The sequence below is a fragment of the Zingiber officinale genome, chromosome 6A (genome assembly GCF_018446385.1).
Source record: "Zingiber officinale cultivar Zhangliang chromosome 6A, Zo_v1.1, whole genome shotgun sequence".
In the NCBI taxonomy this organism is placed as follows: domain Eukaryota; kingdom Viridiplantae; phylum Streptophyta; class Magnoliopsida; order Zingiberales; family Zingiberaceae; genus Zingiber; species Zingiber officinale.
Genome location: NC_055997.1, coordinates 133,290,959 through 133,307,670, shown reverse-complemented (window position 1 = coordinate 133,307,670; position 16,712 = coordinate 133,290,959). Strand labels below are relative to the sequence as shown.

Genomic DNA, 16,712 nt, shown 5'->3' with positions numbered 1-16,712 from the left:
CCGTATATATTACACAAATCAAAATCATTTTTAAAACATCCAGAAATATGAGTTTACCTTGTTCTTGATGTTCTACTGCTTTGCCTTTTTTTTCTTTCGTGCTTCATCCTACCGGCATTCCATCATGAAGACAGCTTTGGTTTCAATATATTTGGGTTTCAAGCTTTGCTTTTCGAATGATTTTCCCTGTCTTTGGACAGCTTCAATGGTGTCATTAGGATTTACATTTGGAAGGGGTTTCCATCACAAGTTTGTTCTTTTCTTCAGAAAGAGTTTGGGTATAAATTTATTTTTTTATTTAAGCTTATTTTAGGCATTTGAAGTTTTGTTTATCTCAAAAGCTCCACTCATATTTCTCTTTTTTAACAAAAACCCAAAAAATTGTTGACTTGTTAATCTGTTAACAAACACTGGTTGCTACCGGTGAAAAAGACTAAAAGCGCCAAAAATAACAAACGTGCAGGGCAAAAATGTTGGATCGAGACGCGCTAGAGGGGGGGTGAATAGCGCTCACGGCTATTTCGTTCGATTCGTAAAACACTCGAGTAAAAATACAGCGGAATAAACAGAGAACAAGCACACAGAGACAGGAGGATTTACTTCGTTCGGAGCCTTGATCGACTCCTACTCGAAGGCCCGTGATCCTTGATCGCTTTCCATGGGCAACAACTATAAGCTCGTAAAAACTATTACAAACTAATTACAATTCAAAGCAGTAAACGGATTATACCGACAACAAAAGACTAAATCTGAAGCTCCGGGTTGTCGGAGTGTCGTTGCAGCACTTCGGGATCGTCTCGTAGGCAGCTTGTAGCAGAAAGTTCGCTTGGAATTTCTTGTCATGAGCTGCTGGTCGAGATCCCTTATAAAGGATGTTTAAGGCGTCTTCTACTGTTCACCAAGGCGCCTTGAATGAGCCGAGTCAGCCGCGGAGATAAGGGCTGAACTGGTCGAACCTTATCAGGTTCAAGGCGCCTTCAGTCTCTCCAAGGCGCCTTCATCAAGCTGTCCAAGGCGCCTTGGCTTCCTTCAAGGCGCCTCCAAGCTTGCTTCACAGCCAGCTGAGGTTTTGCACCCGAGGCGCCTCCAAGCTCCATGGAGGCGCCTCGGTACTGTTCATCCGAGGCCAATTTTGCACTTTGGTCCCTGCAAGATATGTTAAACATAAAAATACCCTGCAGCACAAAGTTAGCTTATAACACATAAGTGATAGTATAAAAGTGAAAGTTTGACAGTCTCTGGACTGTCCGAGTCTGACTTCGAGTTTCCAACCGGAAACCTTAGGTCGACCCGACACCTACTGTTCCCTCTGCGGGGAACGCGTCCTCACCTACTCCACTCAGGAGATTTACCTGCTGCCAGTGTGATCCTCCAGATCGACTGGACTTTTGCTCAGCACTCGAATCTTCCGGACTTTCTGCTAGACATCCGCTTCCCGACTAGTCCAGTCTTTCACCTGGTTCGCGACACCAGGACTTTCCACCTAGGGTTACCACCCCCTAGGACTTTTGCCTGAAGCCTTCGACCTGCCAAGACTTTCCGCATAGGGTTACCACCCCCTATGAACTAGGGTTACCACCCCCTAGGGTTTTTACCAGCCTAACCACAGTTAGGACTTTCCTGAAACACTTAGTCAAGCACGTTAGATCACGACACACCTTAACTTTGAATCTTTTATCATTATCAAAACTCAAGTTCGATCGTCGGATGCTTCCCGCACCAACAAAAAATGCTAAATACAAAAGAAAAAGAACTAAATGTGTTACCACCACAAACATAAGGGACCAAAATCGTAATTTTTCCTGATTTATTAGTCAAATCTGGTTGAGCAAGTTAATGGATGTTATGTTATTGATATGTTGTTAGCTAACAAGTTATTATTTTGATGCTCCTACTTTGAAGTTAAGTATTTTACCTAAGACTGTATCTCATTGATCTCCTTATATTTAGTATCATGTACTATCCTCTTGTACCTGTTGAGTATATTGTACTCACTATCCCTTACTTTTCCTTTTGTTTCCAGTTTAGCAGGTAGATGATATGTCGTATCGCTCAAAGATCCTGACTATCAATCTCACATCACATACGAGGACGATTTTCTAGTTTTTCTTTCTGCTTTATTTATGTTTTGAATTTGTGGACTTGATATTGTATTGATTCTACTTGGAGTTAAAGTTTAGCCTTGTGGCTTCTTGTATTACTTTGATGTTGTTGGCTACGTTTGATTGGGTGTAATGTAATCTACTTGTAATGTAATCAAATTTGTAATGTAATGTAATGCAATCTTGGTAGCATTACTACGTTTGGTAATGTAATGTATGTAATCTTTCATTACAAGGGTGATTACATTCTTTTGTTTGGTATCCATTATTTTTTATAAAGAATGTAATTCGTATTATTATAAAATAACAAAAATATCCTGTGACCTCTATTGACGGTCGTCGCACCTCTGCCGGAGCTTGCGGCAACCAGCGGTCGTCGTGGTCTCCTTTGCTGGCCGCCGCCACTAGCAACCGCCTGCTGCTACCGGCAACTGTCGGCCGCCCCGCCAACCGGCAACCGGTGACGACGATGACCATCAGCTGCACCGCGGTGGCGGCAGAGGTGGCGTCGGCATGCGGTGGGCGCCAGTGAGCGTCGGCCGGCGGTGGTCGTCGGCGGGCGATGGGCAGCAGGTGGTGGGCAACAGGCGACGGACGGCGACCCCGGCGGCAGTCGGCGACTAGCGACGGCGGCGGCGGTGGCCGTCGGCGACCGCCGACCGACGGTGGCGGCGAGCGGTGGGCGGGTGGCGAGCGGTGGGCGGGCGGCGGGCGGCGGCCGATGAGCGGTTGGTGGGCGACGGCTGATTAGGGGTATATTCAGCATTCAAATTTTGGTTAAACACTAACATCGTAATGTAATCAGATTACATAGTATTTGCTTTGTAATCCAGATTACAAAACTTCACTACCTTTTGTAATCAAGATTACATTACATTACAGGTTTAAAGTTAAAACAAACAAAATAATCATCCTTGTAATGTAATCTTGATTACATTACAAGGCAGATTACACCCTACTAAACGTAGCCGTTGTGTCAAGCAGGGCTGGCTCGTAGTTAGTTGTTTTGGTTTATATGTTTTATCTTGTGTCTTTCGCTGTATTTGATTCTAACCGTGTGGGTTGTATATATTATACTTGTATTCTTTTGTGGCATTATATCCAAATTCCATATGTTGTACTAAGAGGGAGGATGTTGTTTGTTTATCGAGCAGGTACTCCTTCGCGACGTGACATGGTATGCTTTACATTCAGTCTCTATGTTCTTCATTACAATACTGTTTGTCTATCATAGGCTGACTTGAGCATTGGAGGGTTAGATCGGGGTAGCCCCTGGTCTATTTTCCAACAAGCACCATTGACTAAAAGACTTTCGGACACTTTCGGTCCTTCTCTTTTTCGGGGGTCCAACAACTCAATCAACATAAAAGATAACTCATCACCCTCCTCTCCCTCTGGGTTGTGGTAACTTGATCAACTTCCTTACCCTCATCACCGGCTCCCACCATCCGACTTAGCTTTCAGACAGGATCAATGTTGTTGAATAAAGGTGATTCGATAAGCACATTAATATCATTACGCGACCCTACAATCCCAAAAATGGCGTGTCATATCTATAAATCCGCAGATGCTACTACCTCAAGCACAATTGTTGGGATGTCATGATCTCTCCAAGAAAATTGGTCTTTCCAGGCGACAGAGCAATTTTTCTATTGTCAATACATACAATCAAGATTACCCAACATATAAGGGAAGTCGTGTCTCTGCTCATGAATTTCAAATAAGTGTTGGATATCAGTAGATTAGGACTTCTCAAATATTAGGCCTCAAGCACTTTAATTACACATCGGCAGAAGTTGAATAAGCATTGGATGATAGTTGTTTCAGTAATTCGTAGATGCTCATCGTAATTATCAACAGAGACTTCATACGCCAATTGACAGATAACCATCGTGCATTTCTGAAGTGGCAACAAACCTTTTTTTTCCGTCACATCGACCTTCCATTAAAAATATTCTAAATAATTTTTTAAGACATCGACTATATGAAGGAATAACCTTCTTTACATTCAGAATTAACGTCGAAATATATCATTAGGATATACTAGTTTATCATAGAAGTAATCATTGAAAAGATAAGCATGCCCGACTTCACGATCCCAATTCAAATACCTACTTTTTTTGTGTTCTATCGAAAGACTTTGAACTCTTTGACGTACTATTTATCGTTGCTCATTTAGTTGAAATATTTTTTGTTCATCTATATCCTCCATATCTTCTATCAATTCATTTATCTAGAATCTATGAAGCATAGATCGATATGAATTTTTAGTCATTTAAAATAAATTAAGATAGTTTCGTAATGAAAAGATAGAGAATTGAGAAAATGATAAAAATAATGAAAAATTAAAATATATTTATAAATAATTTTTTAAATAAAAAAATAAAAATTAACGGTTTGACAAGGCTAAGAATTCTTTCTCATGATCACATCAGAACATAATAAGAAAAAGTCTCATTGTGGATGCTATAAGCCCAAGTTGGGTGAAAGAACATGGCATCACACCAGATCCAGGAAATCACGTGTCGGGTTAAATTCGGCAATCCAGTCAACCGCGCCCGGCTAGTTAGAGCACAAATCTATCACCGACATCAACTATAGTAGAATAAGATTTTCCACGGTACCGAATTAATTTGATCCAATGAAGGGAAGTCTGATTTTCTAGAAGGAATTTGGAGTAGGTCTTTCCGTTCGAATGAAGAGAACACCTCAGCTAATATGAGAGTCTATTTGGTAATTATTAATTACTAAGAATTTCCTATGATAAATGTTCAATTTGATTTGATTTGATTTATATATATATATAACAAGCGTTTATTTATTTTATCTCTTTCCTAAATACGTTTTTTTTTCTTTTAGTTATTTTCCTATTTTTGTTGTGCTAGTAAATGGTAGGAGTTCGATCGCCAGGTTTTACTAAAACAGCCATGTGGTCTCCATTTAATTGCCAGGACTCATTTGGAAGGAATTCAGAAAAGAAAAACGGTGAAGAGGCCTGGTGGATGATTAGGCCTTTAAGGGATAATTAACAGATAATATTTGAATCTTAAGAGATTTTTTCACCAGTTAAAAGTGAATTTAAGAATATTGTCTCTCTCTGAATGAACATTGATAAAAACAAAAAAAAAATGGTAAGATCGATCATTTTAAAATTAATCGGGTGAGAATACTGAACTTGAACTTAAGAAAGAAGAGGGTCAGTGCCACTCAGGGAACCCAGGAACGCCAGTTGTGTTCTACACGTGTACTTCTGCTGCGCTTAGCACTGTTTCTAGAAGCATTGTGTAGTCGTACTCGTCCCCACCGTCGGATCCAACCCTGCCCCCATTCCTATATAAACCAACGTAGACTCCTCACTCGTCAGCCGTGCTCTGTATCGAGGTCGGCAATGGGCGACGGGGAGGACGGGCGGCGGGAGAAGGAGAAGGAGAAGGAGATGGAGAAGGAGAAGGAGAAGATGAAGAGTGTGCCCTTCCACAAGCTGTTTTCCTTCGCAGACGCGCGGGATGTCGCTCTCATGACGGCGGGGACGGTCGGCGCGGTGGGTAGCGGCTTGGCCATGCCGTTGATGACCATCGTCTTCGGAGAGCTCATCAACGCCTTCGGAGCCTCTGACAAGGATTCCATCGTCCTTGAGGTATCCAAGGTGGGTTAATTAATCATCCCGGTAGGTTTTGATTCGTTTCGCAAAGATTGAATATGAGATTGTGTGCTTATGTTTTTTTCTTTTCGTATTTTGTTTTTTACCCTTCGTATCTATGATTTTGTGTATTTTGGAAACCAGATGGGTTTGGGGATTCTTGTTTCGTGTTTTTCTCGTCATACTGCACAAATCAGTAACACCCTTAAGTGTAAAATTCAGCGTATTTTAGTGCGCTGATTCTTTGCTGTTAAGAAAATATGAAATCTTGTCGTACATGCAATTTGGAACGCAATACCTCAAGAAGATACCTAAGCACATAAAAGAATATACAAATGATAACATAAATAGCAATTAATACTTACCCATAGTGTTTTGATTTATATCAAAAAAGACTTTATCATACAAATAAAAATATTAACAATTCAGATATTTAACTTCCCTAATTTTATAGCTGTGATTATATACCATGTTCATAATAACTACTATATTTGTGCTAATGTTTTACATAAATCATCATAAATAACTTATATATATATATATATATATATATATAAGTTACTTATGATGATTTATGTAAAACATTAGCACAAATATAGGAGTTAGATTTTGATATCTTGTGCGTGACTGCGCGCGCAGGATATCACTCGTTTTATTTTTAAAAAATTTTTGAATTAAAAAAATAATTAAAATATTTTTTAAAAATTTTATTTTTAGGGTTCAGGCTTTAGGTTATAATTTGTAAGCTATTTTTTTTTATAGATTTTACTTCTAGGGTTCAGGCTTCCAAATTAGGTTATAGTATTTAGTTTGAAAAAAATTAAAATAAAATAAATTTAAGTATTTATTGAGTATTGTAATATGTTGAGGAGATATATTAATGTATTAGAAATTTATATAAGGATATGTTAATTTTTTTAATTGATTTTTTTAATTTAAAATATTAAAAAAATCAAAAAATCAAAAACAAACCGAGTGATCTCCTGCGCGCGCACACAGTCGCGCACTGTGCGAGCGCGCAGGAGATCACTCCTCTATATATATATATATACTACAATTATATTTTAAAATTGTTATTTCATTTCTATTTCTCTGTTTTTTATTTATACATAAGACTCATGATGGTTAATCATTAAAAAAATATATACATAAGACCCATAGGTTAAGTTTGGTTGGATGTAATCCACCTTGTAATGTAATCAAGATTATATTACAAAATTGATTTTTGGTACAGTTTTAAAACTATAATGTAATGTAATCTGGATTACAAAAGGTAATAAAGTTTTGTAATCTGGATTATAAAGTAAACACCATGTAATCTAATTATATTACGAAGTCACCGTTTAACTAAAATTTAAATAACAAATATACCCCTAGTTCATTTTCGACATCAATCGATCATCGACGGTCCCTTTTGCCGCCACTTTCGCTGGTCGCCGGCCGGCCACCACCGAGCACCGTCGTCGGCCACGATCGCCGACCACCGCCTCCGGTAGAGATACGGCAGCGACCTCTGGTAGAGGTCGTAGGATATTTTTATCATTTTATAATAATACAAATTACATTTCTTATAAAAAAATATTAGACATGTAATCACCCTTGTAATCAAATATTACATACATTACATTATCAAACATAGTAATGTACTCAAGATTACATTACATTACGAAGTTTATTGCATTACAAGCTTAATTACATTACCCCCAACCAAACGTAGTCATAGTGTTGTTTGCCCCCAAAGCATAGTGCAGACTGTGGGCGCATGACATTTCTGGCGTTAGAGGTACATTCTCAGGAACTGATGATCTGGGATTTATCCCACTATGTGTTTAACGCATGTGTACCTGCATTTACCTTCCTCCATATTTGTGGGGCCGACACTAGAGGGACCATTAAGGTAATGATCTAATTTTTTTTTATTAGAGGACACTTGTCTAAATGGCCTATAAAAATACAATGTTATAAAAGATAGAGTAGTTTGTTTAGAGTTTTTCCAATTCACTCAACTCTCTTTGAGCTTTTTAATGAGCAATCTATATGGAAACTTACTAATTTCAAGGACAAAGAGTTGTGTTGAGTATAACCCCTTTCCAATTCACCCATTGGATTGAGCATGATTTCTCTAATGGTGATCCTCAACATTAGTGCAATATGACTACAACATGCCAGGTAGCTTATCTGCGTTGCTCCCCCCAATGTGCTTCAGTTTAGTTTCGAGACATTGTATGATGTCTTTATTGCTGACCTCAAATTGGTCATTACTTTGTGAATATGCTATCGAGGTGAAGATTTGTTGAATTTTAAATTCCTTGCACTAGGTCTGAATCTTTCTTCTTTGTAATTGCCTTTCATTGTTTGAGATCAGCTTCCATGCCAATCTGAACTTGTAGATGAGATTTTTCTAAATAAACTTCATGGCTATGTCTTTAGTAATCTTGGCCAAGGGTTAGGTCTCCACCACTACTAAGAGGAACTTCATCTAAGAGACCTTAGGGGAATGATTCGACAATGTTGATTCCCTATTGGTGTCAAAAGGATAAACAACTACTATAGCCTTAATCATGGGTTGGCACAATTAATACTCACATGGGTGTTTCCTCCAATAGATTTTGGGATCAATTTCCAACCGATACAAAATGTCTCACCACTACCAAGTCTGAGCTTGAAGCATTGAACCAAGCAGATTCCTGTAATCTGATTTTAATTTTTCCTCTTGATGAACTATTTGAAAAAAAAAAAAGGTACTTCGTCGAGTTTTGTTTCTGTTTTATTTATACTTTTGTTAATTGGTCAGATTTTCCTTTTCAGGTGGTTGTAAAATTTATTTATTTAGGCGCTGGAGCAGCTGCTGCATCCTTTCTTCGTAAGTGTGACATTCAGGCCCAAGTATTCTGAATTTGGAAGCTCAACATTATGCATTCATTCAATTTCCTAATTTACATTTCCAATTAACTTCATTGGCAGAGGTGGCTTGCTGGATGGTTAGTGGAGAAAGGCAGGCAGCACGGATCCGTTGTTTATACTTGAAAGCAATACTTAGACAAGAAATTGAATTTTTTGATAATGAATCAACGACAGGAGAAGTGATAAGTAGAATGTCTGGAGGCACAATACTTATCCAAGATGCTATTGGTGAGAAGGTAGAGTTCCTGGATTACAACCCACAAGACATACAATCATCAATCATGTTCTTTGTGTTACTAGCAATTACTGTTTTCCAGGTTGGCAAATTCATTCAATTATGTGCAACCTTGTTTGGTAGCTTCATTGTTGCATTGACGAAAGGTTGGCTCCTGTCACTCGTCCTAATGTCAAGCATACCTCTTATTGCTGCTGCTGGAGCCGCCATGTCATTAGTTATTTTCAAATCTTCAAATCGTGCGCAGAAGGCATATGCCCAAGCTGGTACTGTGGTTGAACACACAGTTGGATCTATTAGAACAGTATGTTTAAATTCTATGCAGTTGTTTGTATTTGGTGCAGTGTTATTTATAGCTCTAAATTATAGCCACTTTCTCTCTTTTGTTTACCATATCAATTATCAGGTTGTGTCTTTTAATGGCGAGAATCAAGCAATTGATAGTTACAAGAATCTGATAAATAAATCATATAAAGCTGCTGTTGGTCAGGGGGCTGCTGCTGGTTTTGGAATGGGTGTTGTTATGTTTATTCTTTTCTGTTCCTATGGTCTGGCTGTATGGTACGGTGCCAAGCTTATCATAGAAAAAGGTTATGACGGAGGAACTGTTTTCAATGTTATGATAGCTATCACTACAGGTGGAATGTAAGTCCTCAGACAAATCTCATAGCATTTTGGATACTTCCCTCAATCTGAGCAGAATCTAAAAGTCTTGGCTATATATGTTCTTGGATTTAATTTCATTTTTCCCCCCTCAACTAGGTCTCTTGGCCAAGCATCACCATCCCTGTCTGCCTTTGCATCGGGCCAAGCTGCAGCATACAAAATGTTCGAGACAATCAACCAAATACCGAGTATCGATGTTCATGACACCAGTGGCATTTTATTGGAAGATATCAAGGGTGAGGTTGAACTCAGAGATGTTCACTTCAGCTATCCGTCGAGGCCTGAACAACTGATATTTGATGGTTTCTCCTTGCGTATTTCAAGTGGTACAACTATGGCTTTAGTAGGAGAGAGTGGCAGTGGAAAATCTACTGTGATCAGCTTAGTGGAGAGATTCTATGATCCGCAAATTGGCGAAGTACTTATAGACGGCGTCAACTTAAAAAAGCTGAAGCTTAAATGGATAAGGCAACAAATTGGACTTGTTAGCCAAGAACCTGTCTTGTTTACCACCACTATTAAGGAAAACATCACGTACGGAAAGGAAAGCGCAACTGCTGAAGAGATTTTGAGAGCTCTGGAGCTTGCTAATGCTGCAAAGTTCATCGGGCAGATGCCAAATGTAAAGAAAAATATCACCAATTGACCATGTTTTTGTTGATGTTATTCTTCTTAATGTAAGCCTGTTTCTTCCAGGGGCTCGATACCATGGTTGGAGAACATGGAACCCAACTCTCTGGTGGCCAAAAACAGAGGATTGCAATTGCAAGGGTTATTCTGAAGAATCCCAAGATCCTGCTTCTTGATGAAGCGACAAGTGCATTAGATGCTGAATCTGAGCGAGTAGTTCAGGATGCACTAGAGACGATCATGACAAATAGGACCACGATTGTTGTCGCCCATCGTTTGAGCACCATCAAGAATGTTGATAAAATATCAGTCGTGTCTCGTGGAAAGTTGGTAGAACAAGGCAAGTGCTTATTATGGTTTCTCATGTATCCATACTCTCATCTCTTATTAAACTATATAGATTTGGATAATTGCACTATTCCATGCAGGAGCACATGATGAGTTGATCATGGACCCTCAAAGTTTTTACTCCCAACTAGTACAACTCCAAGATGGTAATAAACATGCGAAAGAAGCTCCTACTACGTTCGTTGCCCATGCACAGAAGTTGAGTCGATCTGGCAGCAGTGAATTGTCTATCAGTAGATCTTCAAGTAAAAATTCATCACTTGGACGAAACAGCACCTCTACCAGAATATCCACTCATTTTCCCGTTGAACCCCAAGATGGAAGTTCAACAGGATATCAAATCGAAGAGAAGAACAATCATAACAGCATTCACAGACAAGCAAATATTAAAAGACTGGCATACCTAAACAAGTCGGAAGTACCTGTGCTTGCTTTGGGATCCGTTTTTGCTGCAATACATGGGGCGCTATTCCCTGTTTTTGGGATTCTAATTTCGAGCGTGTTTAATACGTTCTTTGAACCACCACATGAACTTCGTAAAGGCTCAAGGTTTTGGGCACTGATGTACTGTCTTATAGGGCTAATCGCTTTTCTTGTGGTGCCAGTGCAGTACTATTTATTTGGAGTGGCCGGTGCCAAGCTGATCCAGCGTATAAGATCCCTTTCATTTGAAAAGATGGTGCACCAAGAAATCGGTTGGTTTGATGAGCCGTCTAATAGTAGGTTAGTTTGGATTTAATTTGATCTTGTATTTAGATGTCGGTACTGCACAGCACAGAGTGACTTTTATGATCCGAATAAATATTTTCAAGTATGATCTTTTCAGTGGGCAACTAGGTGCGAGGTTAGCAACAGATGCTACGACCGTGCGCAGGCTTGTGGGAGATACTTTGGCTGTTATGGTTCAGACTATCGCAACAATTATTGTGGGAATCGTGATAGCAATGGCGGCAAACTGGAAACTGGCACTAATAATACTTGTACTAGCACCTTTACTAGGCCTACAAGAATTTTTTCAACAGAAGTTCCATCGTGGTTTCAGTGGAGATGCTAAGGTAATAGTCTACTGTTTGATCTCTTTGTCTAGAGCATTTCATTATTCTTGAAACTATTACGCATCGTGAAGGCAATGTACGAAGAAGCAAGCCAAGTGGCAAGTGATGCGATTGCCAGCATCCGCACCGTAGCCTCTTTCACAGCGGAGGAGAAATGCTTGGCTGCTTACCAAGCAAAATGTGCAATCCCAGTGAGTCGAGCACAAAAGCATGGAATGATAAGCGGCTTGGGTTATGGATCTTCATTTCTAATGATGTATTGCACATATGCCCTCTGTTTTTATGTCGGAGCTCGTTTTGTTCACGATGGAGAGGCAAATTTCTCCCAAGTATTCAAGGTAATTAACTTTCCATCTTACAACAATCTCTGTGCTTTCCATTTTTTTGTTTCCTTTTCTGAGTCTTATTTCGAACTGTAGGTGTTCTATGCTTTATCCTTGGCAGCTCTCATGGTTTCCATTTCGAGCACCCTTCTCATTGACTATTCCAATGCCAAGGATTCAGCTGCCTCCATATTCGCCATCCTAGATCGCGAATCTAAAATTGATTCTAGCTCCGATGAGGGAGCTGTGATTGGAAGTGTTAGAGGAGATATCAAGCTTGGAAACGTCAGCTTCAGTTATCCATCTCGCCCGCATGTGAAGATCTTCACTGACTTTTGCCTGAGCATACCTCCCGGAAAGGTAGGTAGTACCAGATGTAAGAAAAAATAAATAGCATTTACAAGAAGAACAAAACATACTCTATTCCTAAGTTTAACGATATCTGTGGAAAGTTTATTTCGTTCAATTCTTGTTAATTTAGTACCTTCTTTGCACGATGTTCTGCAGACTATTGCACTGGTCGGACAGAGCGGTTGCGGAAAGTCCACAGTCATTGCTCTTCTTGAGAGATTCTACGATCCTGATGCAGGCTTTATATTGTTGGACGGAGTAGACATCAAGAAGTTGAACATTCGTTGGCTGAGGCAGCAGATTGGGTTGGTGAGCCAAGAACCCGTGCTGTTCAATGGTACCATACGTTCCAACATAGCTTACGGCAAGCAAGGGCCAGTAGCGGAGGATGAGATCATAGCCGCCACCGAAGCTACCGGAGCTCATCGCTTCATCTCTGGCCTTCCTCAAGGATACGACACCAACGTCGGTGAGCGAGGTGTGCAGCTCTCAGGTGGACAAAAGCAACGGATAGCCATTGCGAGGGCCATCCTTAAGGATCCTAAAGTGTTGCTACTTGACGAAGCGACGAGTGCGTTGGATGCCGAGTCGGAGAGAGTGGTGCAAGATGCACTTGATCGAGCCATGGTTGGGAGAACGACGGTAGTCATTGCGCACCGGCTTTCTGCTGTTAGAGGAGCCGATGCCATTGCGGTGGTCCAGAATGGCGCCGTGGTTGAGCGAGGACGACATGAACAATTGATGGGGATTGAGGATGGCGTGTATGCTTCTCTTGTTGCACTGCAAACAAGTCCGTCGTCACTGACAACAGCATAAAACTCTAGTTCGTCGATTGGGGATGGCATGAAACCGGGCATGGATAGACGCGATATCATAGTGTAGTCTTATGGTTGATCAAATTCAACTGAAGTTCCTTTGGATAATAAATAATTCTAAAATCTAACGCTCCTATATAAAATGCGAATAGAAATATAGAAATATTAAGGGTGTGTTTAATGTGTTATTCTGATTAGATGTATGAAAATTAGGTGAAGAATATATTTTTAAAATAAAAATGTCTACTTTAACGTGTGTGACGTAGTTGTATATTTTCCTTGATGAATACAAAATATACAGAACTGAAAATGACTAATGTCCTTCTTAAGGTTATCATCCCTTAGTAAAATTGGTTCCTGCTGCACTTGGCAAAGGTTCTTGTGATTTACTCATTTTTTTGGTGCAGGGCGTCTTAGAAAGGCGGATAAGATGATCGACTTCATCTTTAGTAAAATTTGCTCATCCTGATTGATCAAAGGTAATATCAAATATACCTTAACTGATTATCCCGAGGTTACGATGCGACGATTAAGCTCTCCAAATAGTTAATCAAGATATTTAAGATTCGAATTTCAGTTATGGTATACTACATGAATTTTTCTTTAGTAAGATGACAAACTTAAGAATACTGTTGCTTGATGAGCCTCCGCGAGCACTTTTTGACTTACCTAATAATGATGAAAAATATTCATGGGACTAAACTAATTACTTTTAGAATATATATATATATATAAACTTCTTATACTTCTCAAATCACAAACGCATAATGATTCTGGCTGAAAACTGAGATGATGACAAGCTAGGAATATGGCTTGAAGAGTTGACAAAATGAAGACTTCTCACAGTCCTGCAACACAAAAGCATCAATGTCGGACTAAGAAAAGGTTCCTGGTATTGGCCCTCCAACGTTCAGGTCAATCTCCGATGATGTAGAAAAGTGGAGAACTATAGCTAAAGCGTGTAGAAAACGAAGTTATGGATAACTCCGTCTATAAATGGAAACCCCCTTTTATAGTGTCATTGTAGTGTTTGCAACTCTTTGATGTGACAGTCTGAAAACTTTTAAAGTATGATTTGCCTATTGGATATGCTCTGCTGTCAACGACACAAACTCCTAAAAAAATATGACAAAATAGCTAGTGGGCCTGCACGTGGCTGACCAGTCGCTGCTTGGCCAAATAGGCCCACCCAGGACGTAATGCACAGTTATTGCCTTGCTTTCCGTTCGGCCGCATTGTTGTCGGAGGGTTGCCCTTTGTCCGATCAGACATGTCTCTTGCTTGGGGGTAGTGGTCCGGGGGAGTTGCTACTTGGCTATTATTCCTTAATCGCAAGCTTTCCCAAGCGGCCATTCGAACACAATTGGGGCCGACCAGGTTGTCGTGCCCGGCTGGACAAACGATATCACTGCTCGACTTAATTGGTTTGCTTCATGGGCCTGGACCTTTAACTATTCTGATTTTGACCTCCACGTCGTTGCTTTTCTTCTACTTTGACCCACCGGTCGAGTTCCCTTTCATCACCGCATCACATAATCTAATTTCTATTATCTTCATTACTTCTTTTCGCCGCTTCAATTCTCAACGGTTCTTCGTCGTTCTCTCCTCCCCTCTCCCTCTCTAATTTTGTTGTAACTTTCTCTTTCTTATCTTTTTTATATCACAACACATCAATTCATCTGTTTCGACTCTTCTGCATATTGATACAGCCACATCAATCCATTTATATTTCATCGATTCTTTGAGAAAACTCACAGTCACATCTGTCCATCTCTATATCTCAGCAATTATCTCATTGGTTCTTCTACTAATATAAGATATTTTCGTTACATAATTTGAAGTATGATTAATAACTTAATTTTTACTTTATTTTCATATTAAGATTTTTATAAAATAAATCATACTAGCATTAAATAATATTATTTAATTACTTGACAATAAATATTTATTTTATATAATTTACATGTACTCATTAGACCTGACCTTGGAATCGACGGTTTGGTGGTTCTTGGGGATGGTTCGTCACGGTTTAAGATTATTATATTATTTTTTAAAAAATTATAAATTTATAAAATTATTTGATACCATATAGTAAAAAATATTAATTAATTAATAATTAATTAATATATAATAAATGATTATAAATTAATTAATAAATAAATATATAGCTATTTTATAATTATTAAAACAATAATATAACAAAAGAAAGTAGTTATTAAACAATTAATTAGCATGTTAAAAGTTCTAGTGTAGTTTGTTAGGGTGGTTATTTCTAATCTAAAAGATCGGAGATCAGATTCTATGGTCTAGAATTTTCTGGATCAAAAGAGACCCTATCCATTCATTGATTGAATGAACTGGACCCTACCTATTAAACAGATGAGATCTAATTCATACAACCAATGAATAAACAAAGGATCAGGGATAATCTAAGAATCCTGGATAAGAGGATCTCTGTCCGGAAGATCTGGTTCTAATCTATGCACCAACAAATTAATTTTTAAGATATACATAGAAATAAAGAAAAATAAAAACATAAATTAAAAAAACCAAACACGTCTACTTCGGAGACGTGTACGAAGATATTTTTTATTTTTTTTTTTAAATTTTACTAATATAATCTTCTATTTTGAAAAAATATTTTTAAAATTACTTTTCAATTTTGAAAAAAAAAATCGACTTTAAACAGAATAAGTTACATCAATAGAAAAATTTTCATAGGAAGATAATCTAATAAAAATAATTTATTTTATAGAGTAATCTGATTTTTAAAAATAAATTTTTAATTCTAAAAATTCTGTTAATTTTTTATAATATGTACAACAGATATTTTTTTTAATGGTATAAATATCAAAGTTTTTAAATTTTTATTTTTAAAAACTTTTTAATATTAAAAATTAATTTTCTAGAGAATAATTCATAAAAATTTTATTGTTTATCAAAAAAAAATCTCTCAGCAAAAATACTACTATTTTATTAGTCTAGAAATTAAAAAATAAATAAATAGAAGATTATACAAAAAAATATATTTTTAAGACAAACAATTTCTACCTTATTAAATCAATAAAATGAGGAATTTAATCTAGCTAGAAAGGATTTCGGAACTCAATATAAGTTTCTATTGAATTAATTAAAAATTTTAGTGATACATAATTCCTACGGATTTTACTTATTTGTCGCTTATGATTTCTAATGTAGTAATTAATTTTGAAATTTAATTTTCAAAAATCATTAAAATTCCAACATGCATCATTTTTTTATTTTCTTTATTTGTACTTTTAGTTATTCATTTTCTAGTTTGAGGTTATACATGTCTAAAGACATGAATTTACTAAGTTTAATTTAACTTAGTATTTTTTGAATTTACTAAGTTTAATTTAACTTAGTATTTTTTTCTAATTTTACGATATTCTTGGAAATTATTTTAAAAAATTGAAACGATTTTTTAGGAGGTAATGCATTTACCTCACTTACCTCGTGGTCTAATGCTCCCCTTCGTCGAACTTTCTTCTGAAGATCCTCTCCCTCCGTTGATGCTTTCCTCTAATGTACCTTCCCTTGATGCTCATCTCTGAGGAACTTTCGGTGTCCCTTTGGTAGTCTGCCATCAGGGCTAATTCGACATACTCTTCTAGTTTCGATT

At 37.9% G+C, this 16,712-nt stretch overlaps 1 protein-coding gene across 1 annotated transcript; it reads left to right on the top strand.

The window, feature by feature from the left end:
* Nucleotides 1-5,505: 5,505 nt before the first annotated feature.
* Nucleotides 5,506-13,070, top strand: LOC121995366 (ABC transporter B family member 11-like). The gene is made up of 12 exons (XM_042549123.1): nt 5,506-5,748; nt 8,551-8,605; nt 8,707-8,882; nt 8,964-9,185; nt 9,288-9,526; nt 9,644-10,169; nt 10,244-10,517; nt 10,606-11,248; nt 11,352-11,580; nt 11,652-11,918; nt 12,000-12,263; nt 12,411-13,070. Exons 1-12 carry the CDS (start codon nt 5,539-5,541, stop codon nt 13,068-13,070), a joined length of 3,765 nt encoding a protein of 1,254 aa, XP_042405057.1. The 5' UTR covers nt 5,506-5,538.
* Nucleotides 13,071-16,712: the final 3,642 nt, after the last annotated feature.

Coding starts and splice junctions, on each gene's coding strand:
- LOC121995366 (XM_042549123.1), top strand. CDS start 5,539: ATGGAGAAGGAGAAGGAGAAGATGAAGAGTGTGCCCTTCCACAAGCTG. Junction 8,883..8,963: donor AAGATGCTATTGGTGAGAAG/GTAGAGTTCCTG, acceptor ACTGTTTTCCAG/GTTGGCAAATTCATTCAATT. Junction 11,249..11,351: donor GATGAGCCGTCTAATAGTAG/GTTAGTTTGGAT, acceptor TGATCTTTTCAG/TGGGCAACTAGGTGCGAGGT.